A 12810-nucleotide genomic window follows, 5' to 3' on the forward strand; every position below is an offset into this window, starting at 1 on the left:
ATCCAAAATCTTGCCTAATCGCCTCATGATTGCCTTTCCTCCAGCTATAACTCTTGCCCTGCGGTATACACCTATCCTTTTCCATCGCTAAAGTAAACGTAACCAAATTGTGATCACTACCACCAAACAGCTCGCCTACCTCCAAATCTAACACCGGGCCTGGTTCATTACTCAGTACCAAATGCAATGCGGCCTCGCCTCTTGTCGGCCTTTCAACATACTGTGTTCAGGAAGCCCTCCTGCGCACATTGGACAAAAACTGACCCATCTAATGTACTCAAAGATAACAAAGTGTGAAGCTGGATGAACACAGCAGGACAAGCAGCATCTCAGGAGCACAAAAGCTGATGTTTCGGGCCTAGACCCTTCATCCCATTATCACTAATGTACTCAAACTATAGTGTTTCCAGTCAATATTTGGAAAGTTAAGACCCCTTAGCAACTACCCTGTTACTTTCACTCCTATCCAGAATCATCTTTGCAATCTCTTCCTCCACATCTCTGGAACTTTCCGGAGGCTGATAGAAAACTGCTAATAGGGTGACCTCTCCTTTCCTGTTTCTAACCTCAGCCCATACTACCTCAGTAGACGAGTCCTCATCAAACGTCCTTTCTGCCACCGTAATACTGTCTTTGACCAACAGTCCCACACCTCCCCCTCTTTTACCACCTTCCCTGATCTTAGTGAAACATCTAAACCCCGGAACCTGCACCAACCATTCCTGTTCCTACTCTATCGATGTCTCCGAAATGACCACAACATCGAAGTCCCAGGTACTAATTCATGCTGCAAGTTCATCCACCTTATTCCAGATGCTCCTGGTGTTGAAGGAGACACACTTCAAACCACCTTCCTGCCTGCCGGAACACTCCTGCAACCTTGAAACCACCACCATGACCTCACGACTCTCAACCTCCTGTACACTGGAGCTACAATTCAGGTTCCCATTCCCCTGCTGAATTAGTTTAAACCCCCCTGAAGAGCAATAGCAAATTTCACCCCGCCCCCCCCACCCAGGATATTGGTACCCCTCTGGTTCAGGTGGAGACCATCCTGTTTGTAGATGTCCCACCTACCCGAGAAAGAGCCCCAATTATCTAGGTATCTGAATCCCTCCCTCCTGCACCATCCCTGTAGCCACGTGTTCATCTTTTTTTTTCCCTATTCCTCGCCTCGCTAGCATGTGGCACGGGTAACAAACCAGTGATAACAACTCTAAGCTTCCACCCTAGCTCCTTGAATTTCAGCCTTACATCCCCGTCCCTTTTTCTAACTATGTCGTTGGTGCCTGTGTAGATCACGACTTGGGGCTGCTCCCCTTCCCCCTTAAGGATCCCAAAAACACAATCCGAGACATCACAGACCCTGGCACCTGGGGGGCAACACACCAACCGTGAGTCTCTCTCGTTCCCACAGAATCTCCTATCTGTCCCCCTAACTATGGAGTCCCCAATGACTAATGCTCTCCTCCTCCCCCCCACCTTCCCTTCTGAGCAACAGGGGCAGACTCTGTGCCAAACACATGTATCCCATGGCTTACCCCCGGTAAGTCATCCCCCCACAACTGTATCCAAAACAGTATACTTTCTATTGAAGGGAATGGCAGAGGGGATCCCTGCACTGTCTGCCTGTTCCCTTTCTGTCCCCTGACTGTAACCCATCTACCTTTTTCCTGTACCTGAGGTGTGACTACCTCTCCGTAACTCCTCTCAATTAGCCCCTCAGCCTCCCGAATGATCTGAAGTTCATCCAGCTCCAGCTCCAGTTCCCTAACGCGGTTTCTGAGGAGCTGGAGTTGGGTGCACTTCCTGCTGATGAAGTCAGTGGAGACACTAGTGGTGACCCTTACCTCCCACATTCTACAGGGGAAGCATGCAACTGCCCTAACATCCATTCCCACTGTTCTGAATTCCCAAAAACAGGCTATTGAAGGAAAAAAACTAGTAACTTACCAAATCGGCACTCCCTCTGAACAGTCTGCTCCTCCAACAGCACAGCACTCCCTCTGCGCTGCCCCTCCAACAGCACAGCACTCCCTCTGCATTGCACTGGCAGTGTCAGCCTACATTATGAGCTGAGGTATCTGTAGCAGTATTTGAATGTATCACCTGCTCCAAGTGGCAAGTGCTGCTGCTTGCAGAGCTGATAATGAATTGAATCAAACACCAACCTCAAGGTTTGGAACTCCATCTCCATCTGCATCATCATCACAGGCATCTCCAGCACCATCTCCATCAGCATCTTCCTGCCCAGAGTTTGGCACTGTCACACAGTTATCCTGGGGGAGGAACAGCGTATCCATCAACAAGCACTTATTATCTTTCCACCATAACACAGTGTTGAACTGGATGAACGCAGCAGGCCAGGCAGCATCAGAGGAGCAGGAAAGCTGATGTTTTGGGTCCTGGCCCTTCTTCAGAAATTTATGAAACATTTCTAAGAAGGGTCCCGACCGGAAATGTCAACTTTCCTGCCCCTCTGATGCTGCCTGGCCTGCTGTGTTCCTCCAGCTCCACACTGTGTTATCTCTGTCTCCAGCATCTGCAGTTCGTACTATCTCTTATCTTTCCATCAGTTTCCTCTCTTTTCTCAGCTTCTTTCTCCTTGCTCTATCTCCGACTTTCTGTCCCTTTCATTACATTCCATCCGTACCTTGTGGCAGTGTCTTTCAGGACAATCAAGTGTCACATCTGGAAACCCATCAATATCTGTGTCCTTTGCACATCTGTAGCCATTTCCAGCCCATCCGATTGCACACTGTGAAAATTAGAAAATTAAAGACCATCTTAATTAACAACATGATTAAGCATGAAATGAAATATAAAAAGTCCCCTAAACAACAATGTTGTTGGGAGTCTTGGTGGAGAAATAATATGTAGGGCAAAGACCCTGTACAATTTTGGGGTACAACTGGATTTGGTTCATTGCCTCTCACCATTAACAGTTAGTAAACAAGTTAATTATTACGTTTCCTGTCTCAATTTCTTTATCCATATTATCTCACAGGATAAGCATATGTTCTCTCTTTCATTTCCAGTTTGCTGTTCATCCAGAATTAGTGTTTGTCGTCGATTCATTTTCCCTGTAACTTATATTTGTCTCTATGTAGAATTGTGTACGTTCGTGTGTAGTTGAGATTGCAGAAATTGTGCATATATTCCCTACAGTTGTAAACAATGGGAGGTAATCTCACTGAAAGATGGACATCCTAATGAGCTTGTCAGGGTAAATGCATGGAGGATATTTTCTTTGACTGGGAATTTAGAACTACATGGTATGGTCTCAGGATAAGGTGGGTCACATATTTACGATGTGGGAAGGGTTTAGAATGAGGTGAGAGTGACAGCACTTGACAACAGTTTACCAAATATGGCATCAAGAGGCTTTAGCACAACTGGGGTCAATGGGATTCGGAGGAAACATCTCCACTGGTGGGAATCATAGGAGGAGATTGTTCAGGCTGCTGGAGATCGGTTGTCTCAGCTCCAGGAGATTTCCACAGTTCTTCAGGGTAGCGTCCTAGGCCCAACCTGTTTCATAATAATCTTCTGGCCATCATAAGGTCAGAAGTGGTATTTAACGCTGATGACTACACTATGTTCAGCACCATTCATGACCCCTCGGGTACTGAAGCAGTTCGTATCCAAATGTAGCAAGACCTGGACAATATCCAGCTCAGGCTAAAAATTGGCATGTGCACAAATGCTAGGCAGTGATCATCTCTTATAAGAGAGAATCTTACCACTTCCCCATAACTTTCAATAATCACTGAATCCCTGCTATCAACATACTGGGAGTTATCACTAACAGCAAACTGAAATGATTAGCTATGTAACCACAGTGGCTACAAGAGCAAGTCAGAGGCCCAGGAGTTCTATTATTGAATTACTCACCTCCTGACTCCTCAAAGCCTGTCCACCACCTACAAGGCATAAGTCAAGAGAGTGATGGAATACTACCCCCTTGCCTGGATGGGTGCAGCCCCAACAACACTTGAGATGATCAATACCATCCAGGACACCACATCCACAATCATCCACTCCCTCCACCACTGACGCTCAGTAGCAGCAGTGTGTACAATCTACAAGATGCACTGCAGAAATTCACCAAAGATCCTCAGATAGCACATTCCAAACCCACCACCACTTTCATCTCGAAGGACAAGGGCAGCAGATATATGGGAACATCACCCCACGCAAGTTCCCCTCCGAACTCCTCACCATCCTGTCTTGGAAATACATCGCTGTTCCTTCATTGTGACGAACTCAAAATCTCGAATTCCCTCCCTAGGGGCATTGTGGGTCAAGCATCAGCACATGCACTGCAGCAGTTCAAGAAGGCAGCTCACCACTGCTTTCTCAAGGGCAACTAAGGATGGGGCAATAAATGCTGGCTGAGCCAGCGACACCCACATCCCATAAATGAATTAAAAAGAAGACAGTTGCAAATGTATAATTATTGAATATTTTATAGATTAAATATTGAATGTTTCATGGCTCAGATAGACAGGAATCAGGGAATATTGGAAGAGTATGAAGAAATAAATAACTAGAGTTGTACTGAATGGTACGGCAGACTCAAGGGTTTGAGTTGTGTCCTCTTGCATGTTATTTTTCTTGTTGTTCTGAGCTGTCCCTTACCCTTGCCCCGTCAGTCCTACATGGTCCCCTTGTTCCTCACTCCATCCTGGGGCCACTTATCCTATTCCCTCCAATCATGATGAAGAACATCCCCTACCTGTTTCTTTCCCTCTGTCCCTTGCTGCAATTACTTATCTATGTTGCATTCATTCCTTTATTCCTCTCTCTCTTTCCCGCCCTGTCCCTTTCTCCCCATCCTTACCTCTCTCACTTTATCTCAGCCTTCTCAATTCTCATCCCTTTATCTTTCTCCTGCTCCTTTTGTCTCTCCCCATCCCTCTCTTTCTCCCTCCACTTTTTTCTTTCCCCAAGTATCTTTCTTTCTAGACACTTTAATTCCACATCTCTCTCTCACTCCCTCGCTGCTGCTTTCCCACTCTGTTTCTCTCTCCTGTTTGACCCTCATTCTCCCCTAACCTTCTGTTACTTTCATCCTGTCCTCCCCTCCTTCTGTGTTCCCTCTCTCCTCCTCTTTTTGTCTCTTACTCTGCTGACCCATCCTCAGAGATTGATGGAGTATATTGCATTCCTTACAACACAAGTGATCTTGTTATGGCGGCTGACAATACAGTCTGCTCTCTCGTGGCAGGGGTTTCTTGCTCCATTGCTGCAGCTCCTCTCCAAACGACAGCCCCGGTTCTGATCTCGGACATAGCCGGCCTTACAGGGGCCACACCGAAATGATCCCTGGACAAATACAAGGATGTTTGTTGTTAATGTCAGAAAACAAGCAATCAAGATTTCCTTGCTCAGCTGTTGGTCAGAGTTCCAATCCAAGGGATAGTTTGACACTTTTCTTTGACACTATTATATGCCATCAAGTTTCTTATTCCATCCTTCACTCAATCCCTCAATCACTCAGCATCCCATTCAGCCCCTCACTCAGTTGCCTCAGTCAGTCCCCTCACTCACTCAGTCCACTCCTTTAACCCCTCACTCTGTCCCCTCACTCACTTAGTCACTCACTTAGCCCTTTACTCACTCAGTTGCTTCACTCACTTATTCCCTCACTCACTCCCTCATACTCATCCTGCCTCTTCAATCCTCATGCCATTTCTCTCTCAGTGATTTGCAGGTTGTTTTTCTCTGAGGGAGGGACTATTGTCTCACTGAAGTGTGGAGTGAGTGGGTGATCTTGGCACCAATTCTTACCAGAGTGTTGATGCACTCCGAGTTCGGGTCACAGCTGCCATTGGCACCATCCTCACACTCATTGATGTCGTTGCAAATCTGAAAAACAAAGAAGTTTAAAGAAATCATATCCACATATTCACATCAAACCCCAGATCGTTGACTCCCGCCATCTGCTCATAGCCTAATGGAACCGTAGCCAGTCTCCATGACATTAGGTCCTGGTCCCATCACACAAATGCCACTCCATTCCGATCCATCACCAGAGCAGGAGCCAGAGGCCCTCCCTCTCAGCACACGTCCACCTCCAGCCTAGCAGCACAACCAAGTGCACGTCCAGTCATTCCTGCCTTTAGAGAAGCTGCCTCAATGTTCAGAAGGTCAATGCAGCCTTTTGTGTCAGTGGGACTGAAACAATTACAGTGATTACCAAAAGTTCACAGATACAAATGGAACAGCGAGGAATTTTCAGCTTGATGTGGTGTTGGATTTTTACCTGCCTGTGTGTTGTGGCAAACGTCTCTCCAACTCCCTGGATTTGTGGGCCAGTGTAACCAACTGGGCAGGGGTCACATTGAAAGCCAGGAGACATATTAATGCATCGGACCCTGGGGTGGCACGGACGCATCCGGCACTGGGACAGAGAAAAACATTGTTTCAACACTTGGTATTCACTGGTGAAATCCAGCACAGTAACTGTTTAGGTACATGTATTGTACTTCCTGGTTCAGGAGCGTCACTCAGCTCTAGGATTATTTCTTTGAGTTTGACGAGATTGAGCAAATTAACACATCACCATCTTGATCCCAAGGTTACATCTCTCCATGTTCTGTTCACTAATCATTAAGTTAAATAATCTGACGTCAGTTTTGACAATTTTGAAAAGAAAGCTCAGATCAGTCCCTTCCCAACATTCTTTGCTCCCTCCCTTTGCCCCTGCCCCTCCTACTGTGCTCACCTCATCCACATCAGTACAGTGTGTCCCATTCCCTGTAAAGCCGTTGGGACAGGGCCCACAGTGGAATCCATTGAGTGTCACTGAGCACTGAACCCCAGGGAAGCATGGATTGGGATCACAGCTCTCAAATGGATAAACAGTGATTGTCTCATGCTGCCATTCATTTTGGAGACCTAGGGAGAGTAGAAAGAATTAGGACAGGATTGTGAAATGCACCTGAGTTTTTACTTCCAGAAACACAGCAACAAACCATCCAAAACAGATAGTGATCTGCATCAGGGAGAGGATCTGGCTCAGGGAGAGTGGTTGGCTCGGAAAGAGGGGGCTGGTTCAGGGAGACGGCCCTGGCTCAGGGACAGGGGGCTGGCTCAGGAAGTGGGCCCTGGATCAAGGAGAGTGGGCTGGCTCAGGAACAGGGGGGCTGGGCTCGGGGAGAGGGGCCTGGCTCAACGTGAGGGCTGGGTAGGGTGGAGGGCCCTGGATCAAAGAGAGTGGCCTGGGTCAAGGAGAGGGGGCTGGCTCTCAGAGAGTGCCCTGGATTGGGGAGAGGGTCTGGTTCGGGGAGAGGGCCCTGTGTGAGGGAGAGAGCCCTGGTGCAGGGAGAGGGTCAGGCTCAGGGAGTGGGGGCTGGGTCGGGGAGAGGGCCCTAACGCGGAGAGAGAGCTGGGTCAGGGAGAGGGTCCAGTTCGGGGTGAGAGGTCTGGTTCCCGAGTGGAGGTGCTGCACCACATTTTCCTGGGATGAGATAATAACAGTGTGCTGTCATTCAAATTGGAATCCTGGCTTTTTATTTTAAGAAGCATTGATGTAGTTTATCTTCGCTGAAATCCTGTCAATCCCCATTGGTTTACTCACCACAGAAATTACATTCTGCCAATGTATTCTTCAGAAAAATGACCTCCTTTATCTGTGAAGCAGAGAGCACAGTTAGAAAAACAAGGACATGCAACATCAGACTACTCCTTTTCTAATCCTGTGCTGTCCCTGTCCCGGGAATGTTAAATGGGGACAGTGTAGAGGTAGCTTTACACTTCATACATGAATAGATGGAACATAAATGTAAGTGAAGGATATTTTAGTCTCTCCCTTATTGTTGCACAATGACATTAGAATGTTACCTAAGTCATGACTAGTTTGAAAATAAAGGCTGTAGGTCTCAGACTCTAACATTCAAAAAGAATAGTTCATAGACAAAAAAAATTAAGAAAACCTTTCTAAGATTTGTGGGTGCTAACTGACAGAGGTCATGGGCAATGAGTTAAGATAAAATTCAACTGGTGGATTTCAGAGTCAGGACAAGTATGCGATGGGCAGATTGGCCAACTCCTGCATCTAATTTTTTTTCGAGACCTGGGTGGGTTAATGACCTGTTTGTGACACATGTTCCCAGCTACAGGTGGGCTAGACATTAACAAGAAAATATCAAAAACAGAAATTGCTGGAGAAACTCAGAAGTCTAGCAGCAAAATACTGCAAGTGCAGGAATGTGTAGTGAAAATACCTCTGATGAAGAGCCATCAAGGCTTGAAATATTAGCTTGCTTTCTCTCAATGGATGCTGCCTGACCCACTGTGATCTCCAGCATTTGCTGTTTTCGGGTGTAGCAGCATCTGTGGAAAAAGCAGAATTAACGTTTCAAGTCCAGTAACCCTTCTTCAGAACTGATTATAGCTGGGAAAATGTTGGTATAAATGCTAGAGAACGGGTGGGGAGAGGGGCAAGAAGTAAACAATAGGTCGAAATGCAGCCCAGAGAGAGAGAGAGAGAGAGAGACAGAGAGAGAGACAGAGAGACAGAGAGAGAGAGAGAGAGACAGACAGAGAGAGAGACAGAGAGAGAGAGAGACAGAGAGGGAGAGACAGAGAGAGAGGGAGACAGAGAGAGAGAGAGAGAGACAGAGAGAGACAGAGAGAGAGAGAGAGACAGAGAGAGAGAGACAGAGAGAGAGAGACAGAGAGAGAGAGAGACAGAGAGAGAGGGAGACAGCGAGAGAGAGACAGAGAGAGAGAGAGTCAGAGAGAGACAGAGAGAGAGAGAGAGAGAGAGAGAGACAGAGAGAGAGAGAGACAGAGAGAGAGGGAGACAGCGAGAGAGAGACAGAGAGAGAGGGAGACAGAGAGAGAGGGAGACAGAGAGAGACAGAGAGAGAGGGAGACAGCGAGAGAGAGACAGAGAGAGAGAGAGACAGAGAGGGAGAGACAGAGAGAGAGGGAGACAGAGAGAGAGAGGGAGACAGAGAGAGACAGAAAGAGAGGGAGACAGAGAGAAACAGTTGGCAGACAAAGGGTAAGAAAAGGTCAGCCTGGAGGAATGAAGAGCAGCTAATGCGGACCATCAGAGCCTGAGAATGGAATGGTTGTGGTAGCAGCTCAATTGATGCCCAGACCCAGTGTGTTGGGGTTGGAGGAAGGGCGTGGCAGAAGGTGCTCAGGTCCTCAATTTATTGAACTCGAGTTCTGAAAGTTGCAGGGTCCTCAAGGAGAAACCAAACATTCAGAGCAAATGCACGATTATAGGAGGTGAAGTACAACAGCTCTTTTATTGGCCTCATTACCTGTTGTTTCAGGAGAAGTTTGATTTCTGCCAATTCCTGGTTTGTTTCCCTCATTTGAGCAAGCATTCTTCGCCCAACTTCTTCTCAAGTCCCAGAGGAAAGACAAAATATTAGGTTTCAGAAACCGAAGGCACACAAAACATTGTCCATAATGTTAATCCGGCTCCACCACACTCTCACTCAGTAACCCCTCTCCCCCCTGCACCCTGTGTTACTGACTGTATCCCTACTGATGTTAATCCCTCTCCCTCACACTGTCACTCAGTAACCCCTCTCCCCCCCAGGGCACTGTGTTACTGACTGTATCCCTACTGATGTTAATCCCTCTCCCTCACACTGTCACTCAGTAACCCCTCTCCCCCCCAGCGCCCTGTGTTACTGACTGTATCCCTACTGATGTTAATCCCTCTCCCTCACACTGTCACTCAGTAACCACTCTCCCCCCCAGCGCCCTGTGTTACTGACTGTATCCCTACTGATGTTAATCCCTCTCCCTCACACTGTCACTCAGTAACCCCTCTCCCCCCCCAGCCCCCTGTGTTACTGACTGTATCCCTACTGATGTTAATCCCTCTCCCTCACACTGTCACTCAGTAACCCCTCTCCCCCCCAGGGCCCTGTGTTACTGACTGTATCCCTACTGATGTTAATCCCTCTCCCTCACACTGTCACTCAGTAACCCCTCTCCCCCCCAGCGCCCTGTGTTACTGACTGTATCTGTACTGATGTTAATCCCTCTCCCTCACACTGTCACTCAGTAACCCCTCTCCCCCACAGCGCCCTGTGTTACTGACTGTATCCCTACTGATGTTAATCCCTCTCCCTCACACTGTCACTCAGTAACCACTCTCCCCCCCAGCACCCTGTGTTACTGACTGTGTCCCTACTGATGTTAATCCCTCTCCCTCACACTGTCACTCAGTAACCCCTCTCCCCCCCAGCGCCCTGTGTTACTGACTGTATCCCTACTGATGTTAATCCCTCTCCCTCACACTGTCACTCAGTAACCCCTCTCCCCCCCAGCGCCCTGTGTTACTGACTGTATCCCTACAGATGTTAATCCCTCTCCCTCACACTGTCACTCAGTAACCCCTCTGCCCCCCCAGCCCCCTGTGTTACTGACTGTATCCCTACTGATGCTAATCACTCTCCCTCACACTGTCACTCAGTAACCCCTCTCCCCCCCCAGCCCCCTGTGTTACTGACTGTATCCCTACTGATGTTAATCCCTCTCCCTCACACTGTCACTCAGTAACCACTCTCCCCCCCAGCGCCCTGTGTTACTGACTGTATCCCTACTGATGTTAATCCCTCTCCCTCACACTGTCACTCAGTAACCCCTCTCCCCCCCAGCGCCCTGTGTTACTGACTGTATCCCTACAGATGTTAATCCCTCTCCCTCACACTGTCACTCAGTAACCCCTCTCCCCCCCAGCACCCTGTGTTACTGACTGTATCCCTACTGATGTTAATCCCTCTCCCTCACACTCTCACTCAGTAACCCCTCTCCCCCCCCCCCAGCGCCCCGTGTTACTGACTGTATCCCTACTGATGTTAATCCCTCTCCCTCACACTCTCACTCAATAACCCCTCTCCCACCCAGCGCCCTGTGTTACTGACTGTACCTGTACTGATGTTAATCCCTCTCCCTCACACTGTCACTCAGTAACCCCTCTCCCTGCCAGGGCCCTGTGTTACTGACTGTATCTGTACTGATGTTAATCCCTCTCCCTCACACTGTCACTCAGTAACCCATCTCCCACCCAGCACCCTGTGTTACTGACTCTATCTGCACTGATGTTAATCCCTCTCCCTCACACTGTCACTCAGTAACCCCTCTCCCCCCCAGGGCCCTGTGTTACTGACTGTATCTGTACTGATGTTAATCCCTCTCCCTCACACTGTCACTCAGTAACCCATCTCCCACCCAGCACCCTGTGTTACTGACTCTATCTGCACTGATGTTAATCCCTCTCCCTCACACTGTCACTCAGTAACCCCTCTCCCCCCCAGCGCCCTGTGTTACTGACTGTATCCCTAATGATGTTAATCCAGTTGCCTTACACTGTCACACATTAATCACTGCCACCCCACAGTCCCAGCGCCCTGCGTTACATACTGCATGTCGATTGATGTTAATCCAGCTCCCTCACATTGCCACTCAGTAATCCCTCACTTCCCCAGGGCCCTGTGTTACTGACTGTATCCCGACTGACGTTAACTCAGCTTCCTCACACTGTCACTCAGTAACACTCCCTCCCCCTCCCCCAACCCCGCGAGGTACTTGATCCGCACACTCTGTTGATGGATTAACATGTTAAACAGTGAAATCACTTTAACTATGCTTATAATCTTACTTCTACATGTTTGACAGTGAATGGAACTCCAAAGACAGCTCCAAATTCTCCCCAGGGGTGATACAAACAGGAAACAAGAAAATCGGGAGTAAGAGAGTGACGAATCCAGAAATGAGAGCTGTAAGTAAAAAGCAATGAATCCTGGAGTGACCGAATGAAAAACTGGAGTCTTCCTGTGCTTGGGTGCTCATGGAAAACAAATGCCCTATTTAAGACGTTACTTTGAAAGTTGTCCCGCAAAAACATACCAGGAATTCTGCTGATTACGTTCCATGTTTTGTCGAGAAAATTATGTCGCAAACAGAAGAAAATTATTAAAAATTGAATGAGTCTTACCTCCAGTAACCAATTGCTGACAGGAGCTGTACTGGCTCAAAAGGTGTAAAATTATAATAAATAAAGAAATGGCTGGAATCATTTTCAGTTTTAGGCTTTCAGTTAAAGTGATCTTATTCAGCTTGTTCCAGCTCTTAGCTGCTAAGTCCAGAAAACAGCTCTCGCCCAGTTCCTGCCTCCCCTCCACTTGCTGCCTCCTATGATATGTAAGGCTGCTTCTGGGCTCTGTCTGTTCCAGCTCGCACCCTCTCTCCACGGAGTTGCTAAGTGGCTGCAGCTACTTTCTCCCTTTCTTTTAAATGATGATTTCTGCCAGAGTGACATCATGTGTTGGCATTCAGTCTGAAGTAGCTTTCGCAAAACAAAAACAAAAGGAGTTTGAAAGCGTCAGGAATTAGAAAAAAATTGTATTTCCTGTCCTTTTCTCAATAGCTCCCGCCTCCATTTCGTTAGATACTCAGCCTACTCTGCTCAAAATGTGGATCTCAAACCCTGATTCAGTGCCTTCATTTCTTTCATCCTTTAAGAATGTTTACACTTTCTTTTCCGTCAATAATTCTGGGTTTCAAATCCACCTTGACCTGTCTACCCGTCTGCCTTTATCAATCTCTCTCTACATATATACTCTCTCTCTGCATCTCTCCGTGTCTACATTTCTGCTCCATCCTCTGTTGTTTTTTCCTCCGTCTGTTTACTTCTCTCTACACTTGCCTGTTGCACTTCTCACCCTGTCTGCCTGTATCTGCCTTTGTCCGACTGCATCATCTCTCTCCCTCTGTCTACATCTCTCTCTCTCTCTCTCCCCGAATCTCTGTCCGTCTGAATCAGTCTGT

General features: G+C 47.7%; 2 protein-coding genes across 4 annotated transcripts in view; one reads left to right on the forward strand and one right to left on the reverse strand.

Annotated features, from left to right (window-relative positions):
• Positions 1 to 12314, forward strand: part of LOC125465957 (CREB-regulated transcription coactivator 1-like) — a 214868-nt gene extending 202554 nt beyond the window's left edge. Inside the window, exon 14 of the mRNA XM_059638462.1 lies at positions 11659 to 12314. Within this exon, the coding sequence (XP_059494445.1) occupies positions 11659 to 11702 (44 nt within the window). The 3' untranslated portion in view covers positions 11703 to 12314. The remainder of the gene's footprint in view (positions 1 to 11658) is intronic.
• Positions 1 to 12347, reverse strand: part of comp (cartilage oligomeric matrix protein) — a 44454-nt gene extending 32107 nt beyond the window's left edge. The window contains exons 1-10 of one of the 3 annotated variants that reach the window (XM_059638460.1): positions 11978 to 12347; positions 11642 to 11759; positions 9285 to 9364; positions 7586 to 7637; positions 6731 to 6903; positions 6269 to 6406; positions 5794 to 5871; positions 5176 to 5328; positions 2654 to 2758; positions 2172 to 2279 (exon numbers count right to left, since the gene is read on the reverse strand). In XM_059638460.1, the coding sequence (XP_059494443.1) occupies positions 2172 to 2279; positions 2654 to 2758; positions 5176 to 5328; positions 5794 to 5871; positions 6269 to 6406; positions 6731 to 6903; positions 7586 to 7637; positions 9285 to 9350 (873 nt within the window). In that variant the 5' untranslated portion in view covers positions 9351 to 9364; positions 11642 to 11759; positions 11978 to 12347. Of the gene's footprint in view, positions 1 to 2171; positions 2280 to 2653; positions 2759 to 5175; positions 5329 to 5793; positions 5872 to 6268; positions 6407 to 6730; positions 6904 to 7585; positions 7638 to 9284; positions 9365 to 11403; positions 11516 to 11641; positions 11760 to 11977 lie in introns of those variants that run through there. The other 2 variants (XM_059638459.1, XM_059638461.1) reach the window with 2 other exon arrangements.
• Positions 12348 to 12810: the final 463 nt, after the last annotated feature.

This window comes from Stegostoma tigrinum, chromosome 30 (genome assembly GCF_030684315.1).
Source record: "Stegostoma tigrinum isolate sSteTig4 chromosome 30, sSteTig4.hap1, whole genome shotgun sequence".
In the NCBI taxonomy this organism is placed as follows: Eukaryota; Metazoa; Chordata; class Chondrichthyes; order Orectolobiformes; family Stegostomatidae; genus Stegostoma; species Stegostoma tigrinum.